The sequence below is a fragment of the Lithobates pipiens genome, unplaced genomic scaffold, assembly GCF_037356315.1.
Source record: "Lithobates pipiens isolate NorthernLeopardFrog02 unplaced genomic scaffold, aLitPip1_a1.2 Scaffold_8, whole genome shotgun sequence".
Classification (NCBI taxonomy): Eukaryota; Metazoa; Chordata; class Amphibia; order Anura; family Ranidae; genus Lithobates; species Lithobates pipiens.
In genome coordinates, this window is record NW_027507903.1 from 124,132,173 (window position 1) to 124,145,980 (window position 13,808).

At 39.2% G+C, this 13,808-nt stretch overlaps 1 protein-coding gene across 2 annotated transcripts in view; it reads right to left on the reverse strand.

Moving 5' to 3' along the window:
- The window catches only part of ISL2 (ISL LIM homeobox 2), a 37,656-nt gene that overhangs the window by 16,769 nt on the left and 7,079 nt on the right, over positions 1 to 13,808 (reverse strand). For both annotated transcript variants that reach the window (XM_077473372.1, XM_077473371.1), the window contains one exon: positions 1,805 to 1,995. In XM_077473372.1, the coding sequence (XP_077329498.1) occupies positions 1,805 to 1,995 (191 nt within the window). The remainder of the gene's footprint in view (positions 1 to 1,804; positions 1,996 to 13,808) is intronic.

Genomic DNA, 13,808 nt, shown 5'->3' on the forward strand with positions numbered 1-13,808 from the left:
TAAAAGACCATGGGGGAGATTTACTAAAGCTGATGCACACAAAATCTGGCACAGCTGTGTATTGTAACCAATCAGCTTCTAATCAGCTTTTCAAAGCTTAACTGAACAAGCAGAAGTTATCTCTCTCTACAATCTAATTGGTTCTATCAATTCCTTCAATTAAGACATGCTTTACATGCCCAATTCTCTTCTGCTAGGATGTTCTCCCCCCCCCCCAATTTTTGTTCTTGATAAGATAGTACAAGCAAGGTCAACAAAAGGTCTTACCTCTGCTACATACAGGGTATTGTCAGATAGGTTCTTACTGAACTTTCCCATTCGCTCTAGGGCTGGTTGGGAAAAAGATATCGGTCCCATTCCGGAAGAGGTCTGGGATGATATTCTCCAGTCCTCACCCCAGGTGGCTCTTTCTCTATCACACAGACCTACACAGATTTTTATCCTCCATAGAGTCTATAGAACTCCCTGGGCTATGTTTGGTTTAATGTGATTTTGCTTGCATAACCGGATTGTGTTGTTTTAATGTTGTTTGCATATAAAATAAAAATAAAACGTTATCTGCTGATTGGTTAACGTGCACAGCTGCACTAGATTCTGTGTGCACCAGTTTTAGTAAATCGCCCCCCATGTCTCCAAATCAAAAATGTGGGACAAGGAGTTCCCACCAACAAAACGACAGGAAAGCTAGTTCATACATTGCCCACAAAATATACTGCACGCATATATAAATGTGACTAACCGGTAGATACCAAAGACAAAGCACTGAGAATAATTCCACTTCATAGATTTGAGTGGAAAGTGCCAAAAAAACAAACCTTACAGTAATACTTGTCTCTATTATACTCTTATGCCTCATACACAAGATCGGAATTCTCCTCGGAAAAAACAGTCTTGCCTACACACGGTCACACGCTTTGGGAACATGCTACATGTTCCACCCATTTTTAGGGCGGAACATGTAACATGTTCCCACTCCTGCAGCCTCTGCCCCCTATTCCCCCTCTCTGTGACAGTGGGACGGGGATCTTCTCCCCGCACGAGCTGTCACAATTTCAAAAGAGTGCAACCATGTAAGGCTCCACCTACACAGCTGTGTAGTTCACTAACAACGTTCTGTGAATTAATGCCTACAAGTACTGTCAGTATTTGCGACTGACATCTTGTAGTTCTCAATGAACTGCGAGGGTGCTAGTGAGCGCTCTCATAGTCCATTGAGCTTTCTGAACTGAAGTAACTGCTTGCCCGTATTGGAAGTATGGGCAGACAGCTACACTGACAGTCTGCAGGAGCCTGACTTGCAATGTTTTACAGGCTCCTGAAAGAAAAAAAAGTAAATACACATTTTTCTACCTGCAAAAACCCAACAGTGCATTTTCTGTGAACTGTGAGGATGAACTGCACCACAATGCCTGCTGCTTTAGAGGGCAGTAAAGGCTTATCAATAGCTTATTAGGAATATGTAAACATTTGAAAACATTTTAAAGCTACAGAGGTGAATGAGGGATTGTTTTAAAGCACTTTTACTGTATATTTAGCAAATATAAATGCTTTGGTGTGCATCATCGGAGCACAGGTTCCCTTTAAAGATGGAGACTGTATGCAAAATACACTATATGGCTGTTTTAACAGGCAATATAAATAATTGTGTAAACATATTATTATTATTAATTTACTTGAACTGAGCTTCCACTAACATGCAGATGTGTAAATATAATTGCCATAACAGGTAGTATAATATTTTAACCAGAATTTACGTAATCATCTACTTGGTAGAAACAATGGGATAGCAATTATCCCTCCATACCTGGAATGTTATGCTCTGCCCCGCACAATAATTCCTGGTCTCTGAGGCTGATTTCCTCACCCGGAAGAAGCCGTCGACTACAGACCGAACATCTGAAACAATCAGTGTGATAGACTCGTTCCCCAACCCTCATTACCAGCTCTGAACGTGGCAAAGTGCCTTGGCATCGGGGACACCGAGTGCTGAACAACCTGAAATAGAAAATATTACACATCAGTTTTAAAGACAAGAGAAGCAAAAATGCAGATAATATAAAAAGCATGTAAGGCTTTGTGCAAAAAATACATGTAACAAAAGCATGCACTTTTGCGGTTACAAATTAGTGTAAATAATATAATGAACATTTCAGAAAACTGTATTCTATTTACAAACTCTTTTTGCCCTTCGGAAACACCTTTTTTTTTAAGTCTACATCCTCTACCAATACACATTATTATCTGGGCCCTACTAACCCTTTCCCCATACAGTGGGGCAAAAAAGTATTTAGTTAGCCACCAATTGTGCAAGTTCTCCCACTTAAAAAGATGAGAGGCCTGTAGTTGTCATCATAGGTATACCTCAACTATGAGAGACAAAATGTGGAAACAAATCCAGACAATCACATTGTCTGATTTTTGAAAGAATTTATTTGCAAATTATGGTGGAAAATAAGTATTTGGTCACCTACAAACAAGCAAGATTTCTGTCTCACAGAGACCTGTATCTTCTTCTTTAAGAGGCTCCTCTGTCCTCCACTCATTGCCAGTATTAATGGCACCTGTTTGAACTTGTTATCAGTATACAAGACACCTGTCCACAACCTCAAAGAGTCACACTCCAAACTCCACTATGGTGAAGACCAAAGAGCTGTCGAAGGACATCAGAAACAAAATTGTAGACCTGCACCAGGCTGGGAAGACTGAATCTGCAATAGGCAAGCTGCTTAGTGTGAAGAAATCAACTGTGGGAGCAATAATTAGAAAATGGAAGACATACAAGACCACTGATAATCTCCCTCGATTTGGGACTCCATGCAAGATCTCACCCCGTGGGGTTAAAATGATCACAAGAACGATGAGCAAAAATCCCAGAACCACACGGGGTACCTAGTGAATGACCTGCAGAGAGCTGGGACCAACGAAGAATGTCATATGGTCAGATGAAACCAAAGTAGAACTGTTTGGTAGAAACACAACTTGGAGCAGACAGAATGCTGAGTTGCAACCAAAGAACACCATACCTACTGTGAAGCATGGGGGTGGAAACATCATGCTTTGGGGCTGTTTCTCTGCAAAGGGAACAGGACAACTGATCCGTGTACATGAAAGAATGAATGGGACCATGTATCGTGAGATTTTGAGTGCAAACCTTCTCCCATCAGCAAGGGCATTGAAGATGAAATGTGACTGGGTCTTTCAGCATGACAATGATCCCAAATACACCACCCAATCAATGAAGGAGTGGCTTCGTAAGAAGCATTTCAAGGTCCTGGAGTGGCCTAGCCAGTCTCCAGATCCCAACCCCATAGAAAACCTTTGGAGGGAGTTGAAAGTCTGTGTTGCCCAGCGACATGCCCAAAACATCACTGCTCTAGAGGAGATATGCATGGAGGAATCGGTCAACATACCAGCAACAGTGTGTGACAACCTTGTGAAGACTTACAGAAAACGTTTGACCTCTGTCATTGCCAACAAAGGATATATAACAAAGTATTGAGATTAACTTTTGATATTAACAAAATACTTATTTTCCTCCATAATGTTCAAATCAATTCTTTCAAAAATCAAACAATGTGATTGTCTGTATTTGTTTCCACATTTTGTCTCTCATAGTTGAGGTATACCTATGATGACAATTACAGGCCTCTCTCATCTTTTTAAGTGGGAGAACTTGCACAATTGGTGGCTGACTAAATACTTTTTTGCCCCACTGTATGTGTTCCCCTCACCATTTACTTGTAATCTCACGTGACAAAAAGTCAAACAACAGTTTGGCTTGATAGGACAAGGAAAAGTGCAGTATCCATAATAACCAGCTTTCTAGTGCTAGGTCCCAGCATTGCATTGTGCATCTTTGCACTCATCCTTCTGTGTCAATAACAGCAGGATATAGCTGGTGATCCATCCAGCCACTATAATGTGTAAAAAAAAAAAACACTTGTGCACTTTAGTGAAGCCGACTGTGTGCTTTCACGTGAAAGAGATGAACCTTCACTATCCACCACCGCCGTGATGTGCCTCCTCCCCCCCGCCATGTTCATCGAGCTCTGCTGTCCCACCTGTGGGTCCGGAGCTGACATGGAGAGCGTCACTGGGAAGAGCATCGGGAGCTCAGCCTCCCTCCTGTACACAGACCAGGAAGTGAGGTGTATGACCTCACTTCTTGATCAGAACTGTCATAGCAGGCTTCGCTGGGAAGAGCACCAGGAGCTCAGCCTCCATCCTGTACACAGATCAGGAAGTGATGTTATACACTGGATGGGTGCTGTCATGGCGGACATCACTGGGAAGAGCGCCAGAAGCTCAGCCTCCCTCCTGTACACAGATCATGAAGTGATGTGTATGACATCACTTCCTGGATTGGAGCAGTCATGGCGGGCATCGCTGGGAAGAGCAGGGGAAATTCAGCCTCCTTCCTGTACACAGACCAGGAAGTGACGTGTATGACATCACTTCCTGGACTGAAGCTGTCATGGCGGGCATCATTGGGAAGAGCGGCAGGAGCTCAGCCTCCCTCCTGGACCAGAGTTGTCATTCTCTGGGATCAGTGATGGGAAAAGCAAGCATGGTCTGTATTCCATCAGCTGTAGTGGATTAGAGAGGAGGCATTCAGGGTCTAGTAGACCCGGGTGTCCCCATAAAGAGAATCTGTCACCTATATGCTATCACATAGGGGGCTAATGGTCCCATATGTAATAGCAATGCAAGTTATGTAAAAATAAAAAAATAAAAATAAAACCAAAAATGTAAACATATGTAGCATATAAGAAAACATAAATTTTTATTTTATTTTTTTACATTTTTTAGAGCCCTCCCCCCGTTACAAAAAATGTGTGCATTGGGACACCTACGTATGAAAAACGCAATTATCCTACACATGTTATATGTCAGCATGCACGCCAGAGCGAAAGAAATCATTTTAGCACCAGTTTTGCTGCGTGAAACTTAACTGATGAACTGTAGGGGCTTTTAAAGCTTTTCAGGCGCACACAATTTTAAGGATTAAGGGTATCTTTTTACTCGGCACAACCTCATCTGTTAAATTCCCCCCCCCCCCCAGAAAAAAATTTGCTAATAAATTGCATTTATGTGCCCATAAATTAACATTAATGTATATTTTACTGAAATGTTGCCTTTCATAAACAGTTGCGTTAATGTTGTGTAACATAAAAAAAATTAAAACTACTAACATTTTTTTCTGCTTCCAACAAAATAAAAATATTTTTAGGCTTTTACGTAATTTTCAGGCCTAAAATTATTTTTAAAACATGTAAGCAAAAAATGTAAAAATTAAAAAAATGGCTCCAGGACTGCCATTGTGGAGGGGGTGGGGGGACAGTGTGGGGAGGCGATGGTGGGAGAACGATGGGGGGGGGGGGGGGGGGGAAAATGCACCTTTGCCTAAGTAGACAAAAATTCTTACACCGCCTTTGTTCTGATAGCAGTAATTGCCCTGCAAGCAATTTGTTTAAATTGCCAGGGTTCTATTCAACCCTAGAGTTTCTTCAGAGGATGCTAGCGTCCTTGAGCTATGGCTGACCTCCCATCTGCTAGTTACTGCACAGTTCCTTGGCAGAGTCAGCGGCATTATACCAATGATCTTTTTTGCCGTCTGCAAGAGTGGCATTCTGAACACTACATTTGTCCCACTGACCACCAATGCATTGGTTTTAGCAAGGGTTCCCCAAGACCTTAACATTTTTTCAAAAGTTCCTCTGGGGTAAACAGGTTGGAAAAGGCTGGTTTAAATAGTGAAATCATTGAAGCTGGCACTATAACTTGTTAGGGTATCAAAAATGTAAATGTACTTTTTAACACGCCTCACCTTAGCATAATTTGCAGCATTCATTCTCAATGGCACCACAATGCACAGGGTAAACAAATACACCAGTGCTATTATGCAACAACAATGCAAGTGTGGTCATTTTTGTGCATTGAGGGACCATTCAAAACAAATGGGCTGCCTTCATGCAACACGTGCCTAAAGCATACAAAGGTGTCCCTGAAAGCTGATTAAGATAGGTGCCTGCACTTACCACGTACATTAGAATTTGGGTCGATTTATAAAAGCAGCAAAGAGTGTTAACTTACTAAACTAAGCTTAATGGATAAAATAAAGCTGTATTCTCTTTAGACATTTGATCTCAAACAAGGCAAAAACCTTTTTTATTTTTTTTTAAATAAAAACACATATTTGGCTAGGCTTTATTGCCTGTGTGTACATTCTTACTGCTTTACAAATTCAACCACATTGTATTAGAACAGAAAGCAGCCTTGGTGGTGATGCCCGGAATGTAATATTTTGTGAACGTCTCAAACTAATACATTCCTAGACACAAGCCATAAGGAAAGGAAAGCCTTTTCAACCATAGCTATATTTTCATCATGTCTTTATAGCTCAATGCCGAGTTTAACAGAGTACTGGAGCTTTTTTTTTCTGACAGATTTTACTATTGCTAATATATAGCTGAAATGTTTAGATTCTCACATGCTGAGTCCTCCTAATACATTTCCTATTGAGGTGTATTGTAACCAGGGCTGCTGTTAGAAATCATGGTGGGGCCCCATACAGCCCTCCTGATGGGGCTCCCCCCCCCCCCCCCGAGTTGCAGCGGAACAGTAGCACTGACTTTATCCACCTACACCCCGAAAATGAAAAAAAAAGGTTGTTCCTCTGCTCCCACCTCCTGGGCCCCTCTGTTAACCTCCCTGGTGGTACGATTATTTCGGATTTTAGGTGCTAAAAGCGGTACAATTATTTTGCATGAAAATTTGGCGTTTTATATTGTAGTCCTGTAATTCTTAGCAATAACTCACTTAAATCTTCCCAAACCAGAGTCTAGCAGACATCCCGGGTATGATAAAGTTTGAAAAATGAAATCATAAATTATAATATAATAAATAATTATAAATAATTGTACCAAATAATAATATAACAATAATAAAAAGTATTCAATAATGTAATCAAATCAAAAACACTGAAATTTGCTCAGTTGCAGAATTGTCGTCGTCATTACTTTTCAATATTTGATGACGGATATCCCCACAAATCGCTATCGCTCAATTCTGTGAGTGATTCTAATTTATTATCGCTGTTTTCTAGCTGGTCTAAAATAATTTTTGATGTAAAGGGACAGTTTTGGTTGCTATGGACAATCTCCAGTTTCCAGGCATAAAGAACAGTTTTTATTATATAAAACTGCATTCGGGACACTGGGCAGAACACTAGGGACAAAGGGGATGTGAAATTATTACATACAGCAATATAATCTGTAAGATTACATTATACTGTATGTATAGTGAGTGTTTCACTTTTTGAATTTGGCGCCGATCTCCGTCCCCGTGCGTCGCAACGCTCGCAGGGCACGGAGATTGGCTCTGTGAAAGATCGAGCGAGACACGGCTCGCTCGTAGAGCGGGGGGACATCGCTGGATCCGAGGGAGAAGGTAAGTAAACGTCCTCCTGGATCCAGCGATGTGGTCCCGAGTCTGGCTCGGGTTACCGCTTTTGGTATAAAAATTCCACCCCGAGCCAGACTCGGGAATACCTTCAGGGGGGTTAATCTAATGGGGCCTAGGGAAACACAATTTAAGCCCTGGTAAGCAAGTAGGAGTGAGGGTGTGGTCCAGGAAAATCCATTTATTCATTTAGGGCCAATTCACACCAGACGTAGTTCCGTGCACTTTTTTTCTGCAGTAGAAATGCATGCACAGTGTTTACAATGTATTCACATGGCTCTAGTTCACACCATGCCGTCAGTTTCTGGTCAGTTTCCGGTCAGTTTCTGGTGTAAAAACTGACCGGAACTGACTGTATTGGCGCAGAAAAACCGGAACTGCGTGGCGGAACTGCATGTGGTGTGAACTGGCCCTTAGGCAGAAACTAACAAAAAAGTTGCCCTGCCCCCCCCCCCCCCCCCCCGTTTAGCTAATGGAGCCTGGGCCCAGTACAACAGAACTCATTGTACTGCCTTATCAGCAGCCCTGATTGTAACTGTATTGTCTCCCTTTATTTTGTAAAGCATTGTGTATACTGCTTAGTAAATCAACCCCATTTATTTCATCCAAAATCGGATAGTACCTGTAAATAAAACAATACAGGATACCTTGATCATACCAGGCCAGGTTCAGTTTTTGGGTTGATTTACATCTGTGCAGTGCATCTTATGTGTGTTGTGTTTTAGATGCATTTTACGTGCATTTTAGGTGTGTTACCATTAAACTCTATATGACATGCATTTTCATAAAAGCACATCAATGATGCAGCAAGCATGGCTTTTTTTGGCAAAATACATAAAAAACACACAGGTGTCAACAAGGGCCTTAGCAAACTAAAAATTTAAATATAAATAAAGTCTTTTGTAAAGTAAACCTACTAAGCCTATTAAACATATTATTTTATTATATTATTATTAAACCTACTGGTAATTTCCTTACAAATGCCTTAAATTCATTCATTGCAATGACAGTTCTGTATTTAAAAATGAAAATACAAAAATAAACAGTGCATAAATGTATGAATGTATTTTGGTTGCCTTAAAAAATGAGAAGACCACCATCATAGTACAAAAGCAGATGGGAAGTGCAGGAGAGGTTGCCCTAAACTAACATGGCAGTGCACAGTTGTCATACATAAGGGTCAGAGTGGGACACACAGGGTCCCCTCCACAATAAAACAGGTCAGAGACTGAACCAGATCACAGCCATACAAGTCGCCAAAGACAAAATCTTGTTGCTGTCTCACATGCTAGTGGATGTAATCAGTGAAGAAGATGTATTTATATAAAACCAATATGGTACATGATAGCTCTGATGCAGAGGTGAACTTCAGGCAGATATAAAAACAATAATGATATGGTTATATATTTATAACAAAATATTAATTGTATTTTTAAATGCAGAATTTGATGTGTTTTGTCCTTCCGTAATCTCCTATACAGCAGCAATCAGGCTGAGAGAAGGAGGGGCAGTATTACAGGCCCATGAGGCGCCCTGCATTCACATATGCTGACAGGGAACATGCTTACAGGAAGAGATAGCAGAGAGGTGATCTCATCTGTCTGTTGCTGCTCCTTAACTGTCCAATCACAAGCTGGGGGCAGAGGGGTGACCTGGTTACTTGACTGTAACAGAGAAAACTCAAGTCACCAATGAAGTTTTGCTTTCTAACATAATATAAATCTCAGGACTGGGTGGTCATAAAGGCAAATCCTTTGAGAGGTTAAAAAAAAATAAAGCTACCGTATATGTTATTCAATGGTCTATTGCCAGCAGGTCAGCTTTAAAGTGTTTGTTACCTCAATACTTCATATTCCTGATATGTGCCTGCTGTACAAAGTACATGAGAAAGTATCCTGTTCTCTTTGTATTGTTTCCTTTATGTGAAATCCCTGGTGTTTCTGCTAGTCCCTCTGCTTTCCTATTAAAAACTGACCACATTAAGCAGGAGAGCACACTATGATCAGTTCTCTAGCTATGCTGGGAACTCAGTGTACTGTCCTCCAGTGAGCAGACTTGTCCTAACAAGCCTCCGCTGCACAACCATTTACTGGGAAGCTCAGTGTGCTGATGCTTCTCCTCACCCCAGCTCCTATGCAGCTGAGAACAGAGGGAATGTGATCATTTATAAAAAAGGGAAAAAGGGTATTTATAGTGTTTTAAACTGAATGGGTTGTTTTAAAAGGTGATTGTCTACAATCACATTAAGGCTGGGTTCACACCTATGCGAACTGGAATGCAGGTATCCCCACATCCAATTTGCATGACCAAAGACTGGCTGGCTCTCAATGGAGCCCGTTCACATGGCTCCGGAGCGGCTGTGGTCTGCACTGCAAAAGGGCCGGTGCGTCTTTGGCTTTGTTTCAGGTCCGAATTCAGGCAAAAATTAGGGCCTGATTCACTCCTGAAATGGAGAACAGGGATGCAGTGGACCTCTTGCTGTGGGCCACGGCCTCAGCTAGTGTCAACCCGGGTTAAGAGAAATTTCCCTAAGTTAATGCAAGAAGTTTTCCAGATACTAAATACCATCACCTTGCATGGCTAGATCTGCTGTAAACCAGGCCCCATGTAGTCCAGAAATGTTGGGCAATGAGGTGCACGCACACTGACAATTTTTAACCAGTCCTGGGTGTGGTTCACCCCCTCGGTCCAGTTCATTTGTGTAGTGTGAGTGCTTCAAACCGTGCCTGGGATCAGTTAAGTGCTCCACCAGGTAGTCCTGGACAAGGGTCACTTGTGGTCCGGTATGCTTTGCTTCAGTGTGAGTGCAAACCGAACCAGAACACAGAACTCCCCATAGACAACTGTATACAGAAGCAGTGATCTGTGGTATGGATGACATAAGTGTGCCCAAAAACATTTCTTCTAGTCCAGTGTGAGTCCAGACCAGCAGGAGGACTAGGGACAAGTAAACTGGGGCATGGTTCAGTTAAACCGGTCTGTGTGAGTGAAAGCTAAGTGATGCAGTTTACATAAATATATGGTGTGACTGTTTAGTTAGGCAACTCTCTATTCGTACACTATAGAGTTATATGTTTGCACACAAATATAAAATCTAGCATCAAATCTGCACACAAAATAGATGGTTTACCCGTAGGCACGATATTTACACAGCTTTCAGGATTCTTCTAATACTCAATAATCAGGGTGAGAGAAATCTCTTTGTTTTTATATTTTCATGTAAACTGCTTGGAATTTAGAAGCATTTTTCATCATTGACATTCGTCATCTAAAATAACAGAAATATGTGAATAGACAGTTGAAGTATTTGAGTATTTAAAATACACAATCGAAAGTAAAACGGTAACTTCTTATCAAGGTGTAAAAATCTAACAATACTAGAAAAACAGTGTGAAAAGGTAAGATCCTACTGAAAAAGTTAGGGAATAGATTGGAAAACAGTTCAGCTAATCGATAGTCTCATATATGTGGTCCTCAATGAACCAAGGAGATCAAAATAGTATGAAAGGATCCCCATTGTCAAAAATATTGTGTTTTGATAATTGTATGTGGCTAAAACATGTAGTGATAGCATTCAGAATATGAATTCCTTATTTTATTTTTACAGGCTTACTATAGTCACCTTTTATTCCCATACTATAAGTCTTTAAAAACATGAAAAAAAATTACTAAAACCACTCAGACACTCGTTAGTGATCTAGTTTGTCCCCAAACCTTGCCACTGTCACTTTTACTGCTCAACTTGGTTTGCATGTAAAGGTGAGTAAATAAATAATAATAATATAAAATGCATTGAATACAACCAATAAAAAATATACTAACATTAATCATTATAAGGACGTGGAAAGTTTTACTCGCTTTAGTAAGTTACCCAATACTACAGATCTCCAACAAAAATGAATGTGGCAAATATTACATACAATTCCATAATCTGGAGACAATTAGACACTCTATAAGATATAAACATGTTCAGTGTATATTTTCAGCACACTAGCATGGCACAAAAGACCAATCAGACAGACTAGACATGATTATCTGATTCACAGTTGTTTTCTATTAGCAGTCCAGAGTCTGGTACAATTGGGCTGATTGGAGTTGAGAATCTTCACATAAAGAAAAGATCCTTCTGCACATCCAATGACTGGAATCTGGGGCTGATTCTCCTAACAAAGTGAATGTTCATTTTGTAAAGTGTATTTTCCCAACCATGTACCAGTAAAAATTATTTTGCACTTCCCTTGCACTTGTGTATTCAAAAGGAACACAGGCTCAACTTATTTTCCAATGGTCATTCTGCTACCAATGTGTATTATCTGTATATGTGTATGATATTTTTGTGTTCATTAACTGTGATAAACAAAAAAAAATCTTATTCAACTGAGGCTGTAGTAGAAATTTTAAAATTAAATGGAAAGGAAGTCTACATTCAGCAAAGGAACATGTGCACAGAAAGTAATGTATTTACTAAGGATCACATTTAACCCTGATTGTTGAATACTTGTTTCCTAGGTAAAATTTCCATTCAGGTAAAATGTATGTCCCTGGTGTAATTATTATTGGGTTCCTGTGCTTTGCTATTTCAGATGTTTTTTATCATTTATTCTTATTTTTTATCAATTTTGGCAAATTATTTTATAGGTAATGTAATTAAACTTCCGCAGTTATATTAGGTTGGGACTTTAAAATGTGATTTGTCAAAATAAGCCAGCCAAAGTTTGCAGACCTTAGATGTAGACTATAGATAAAAACAGAAACTGAAGTCCACAAGAATGTCTATTTAGGAATATAATAATGTAAATAATAACATGGGTTCAGCTTAAATACAGGCATACCCCGCTTTTAAGTACACAATGGGGTTTATTTACTAAAGCTGGTAAGTGCAAAATCAGGCTAACTTCTGCATAGAAACCAATGAGCTTGTTCAATTGAGCTTTGGTAATAAAATCTGGAAGCTCATTGGTTTCTATGCAGAAGTGAGACAGATTTTGCACTTTTCAGCTTTAGTAAATATACCCCATTGCTGTACTTAAAAGTGGGGTATGCCTGTAGATATTGATGATGATAATGATGATTATTATTATTGTTATTATTATTACTAAATAGTAATTATTTTTTATTCACGTAGTCAGCATTTATTGAGTAATTTCCTTTTTTTTTCCTACTACCTCTAGCAGAACCTTTTTTAACAAATACTTGATTCTGTTTAAGGAAAATTAATATTACAGATACATAGTTTCCACCCTGAGCCCATATTAAATATTGATTACTAATAGTAATATTATTACTAATGTTAGTATTATAGTAATATTATTACTAATGTTAATGTTAGTATTATAGTAATATTATTACTAATGTTAATGTTAGTATTATAGTAATATTATTACTACATTATTATATTAAGTGATTATTTTTCACTTTTCTTGTTCAATATTTTTATTGAAAATTTTTCATCAAAATATTCAATAAAAATATTTAACAAGAAAAGTGAAAAATAATCACTTAATATAATAATGTAGTAATAATATTACTATATTTTTCACTTTTCATATGCAGCCATTCAGTTTCATTAAGAACTGTCTAAAGTTACATAAATGCAGATCAAAATAAACACTGATCAGAAAGGGACTAATGATCTGATATGACAAATTTTCCCCAACTGTAATAAATTATAGTGTCCACATTAATATTTACAAATAATAAAAACTAATTTTTTTTTTTTTTAATATTTGCAGGGCCAGGCAGCACACAGATTTGGACATTTTAAGGGGATCTGCCACCATGGAATATTATGCTTAAAAATACAGCAATGTGCAACTAAATACATAAATATGCTTTGGCTGAGTTTGTAAGTGCCCAGATGAATGTTACAATGTAATACAAAATTGAATCTGGGTGCAGCCATGTTTAATAACCATCTGCAGTGTTCAAGGAGAGTGTTCAGAGCACAGACTCCATGTAGCTTTCTGCAAAAGTTGCCAGAGAGAGATCTGGACAGAAATTCAACAACTGCACAAAGTAACATATTTTCCTAGTTTCTGGATTAATGTTACATTTTAGAGAAAAATGTTCTCTGGGTGCAAGTGCTGTGTAATGATAATATGCAGTCCAGGCACAGAGCAGTGGGATCTTGGTGCAGCTTCCATGCAGCTGAAAGGAAGCTGCTATCTGTACAGTGTCAGATTTAAATAGAAAACCTGTGAGGACACAGTGCTGATGATCCAACCATGGCAGCATGACTTCAGAAAGTAAAAGTAACCCCTATGTTGCCTGCAAAAGCCTACATCTGCTCTATAACAAATTTGATCTGGACAAAAACAGATTTGCTTTTGCTTATGACTTATGTTTTC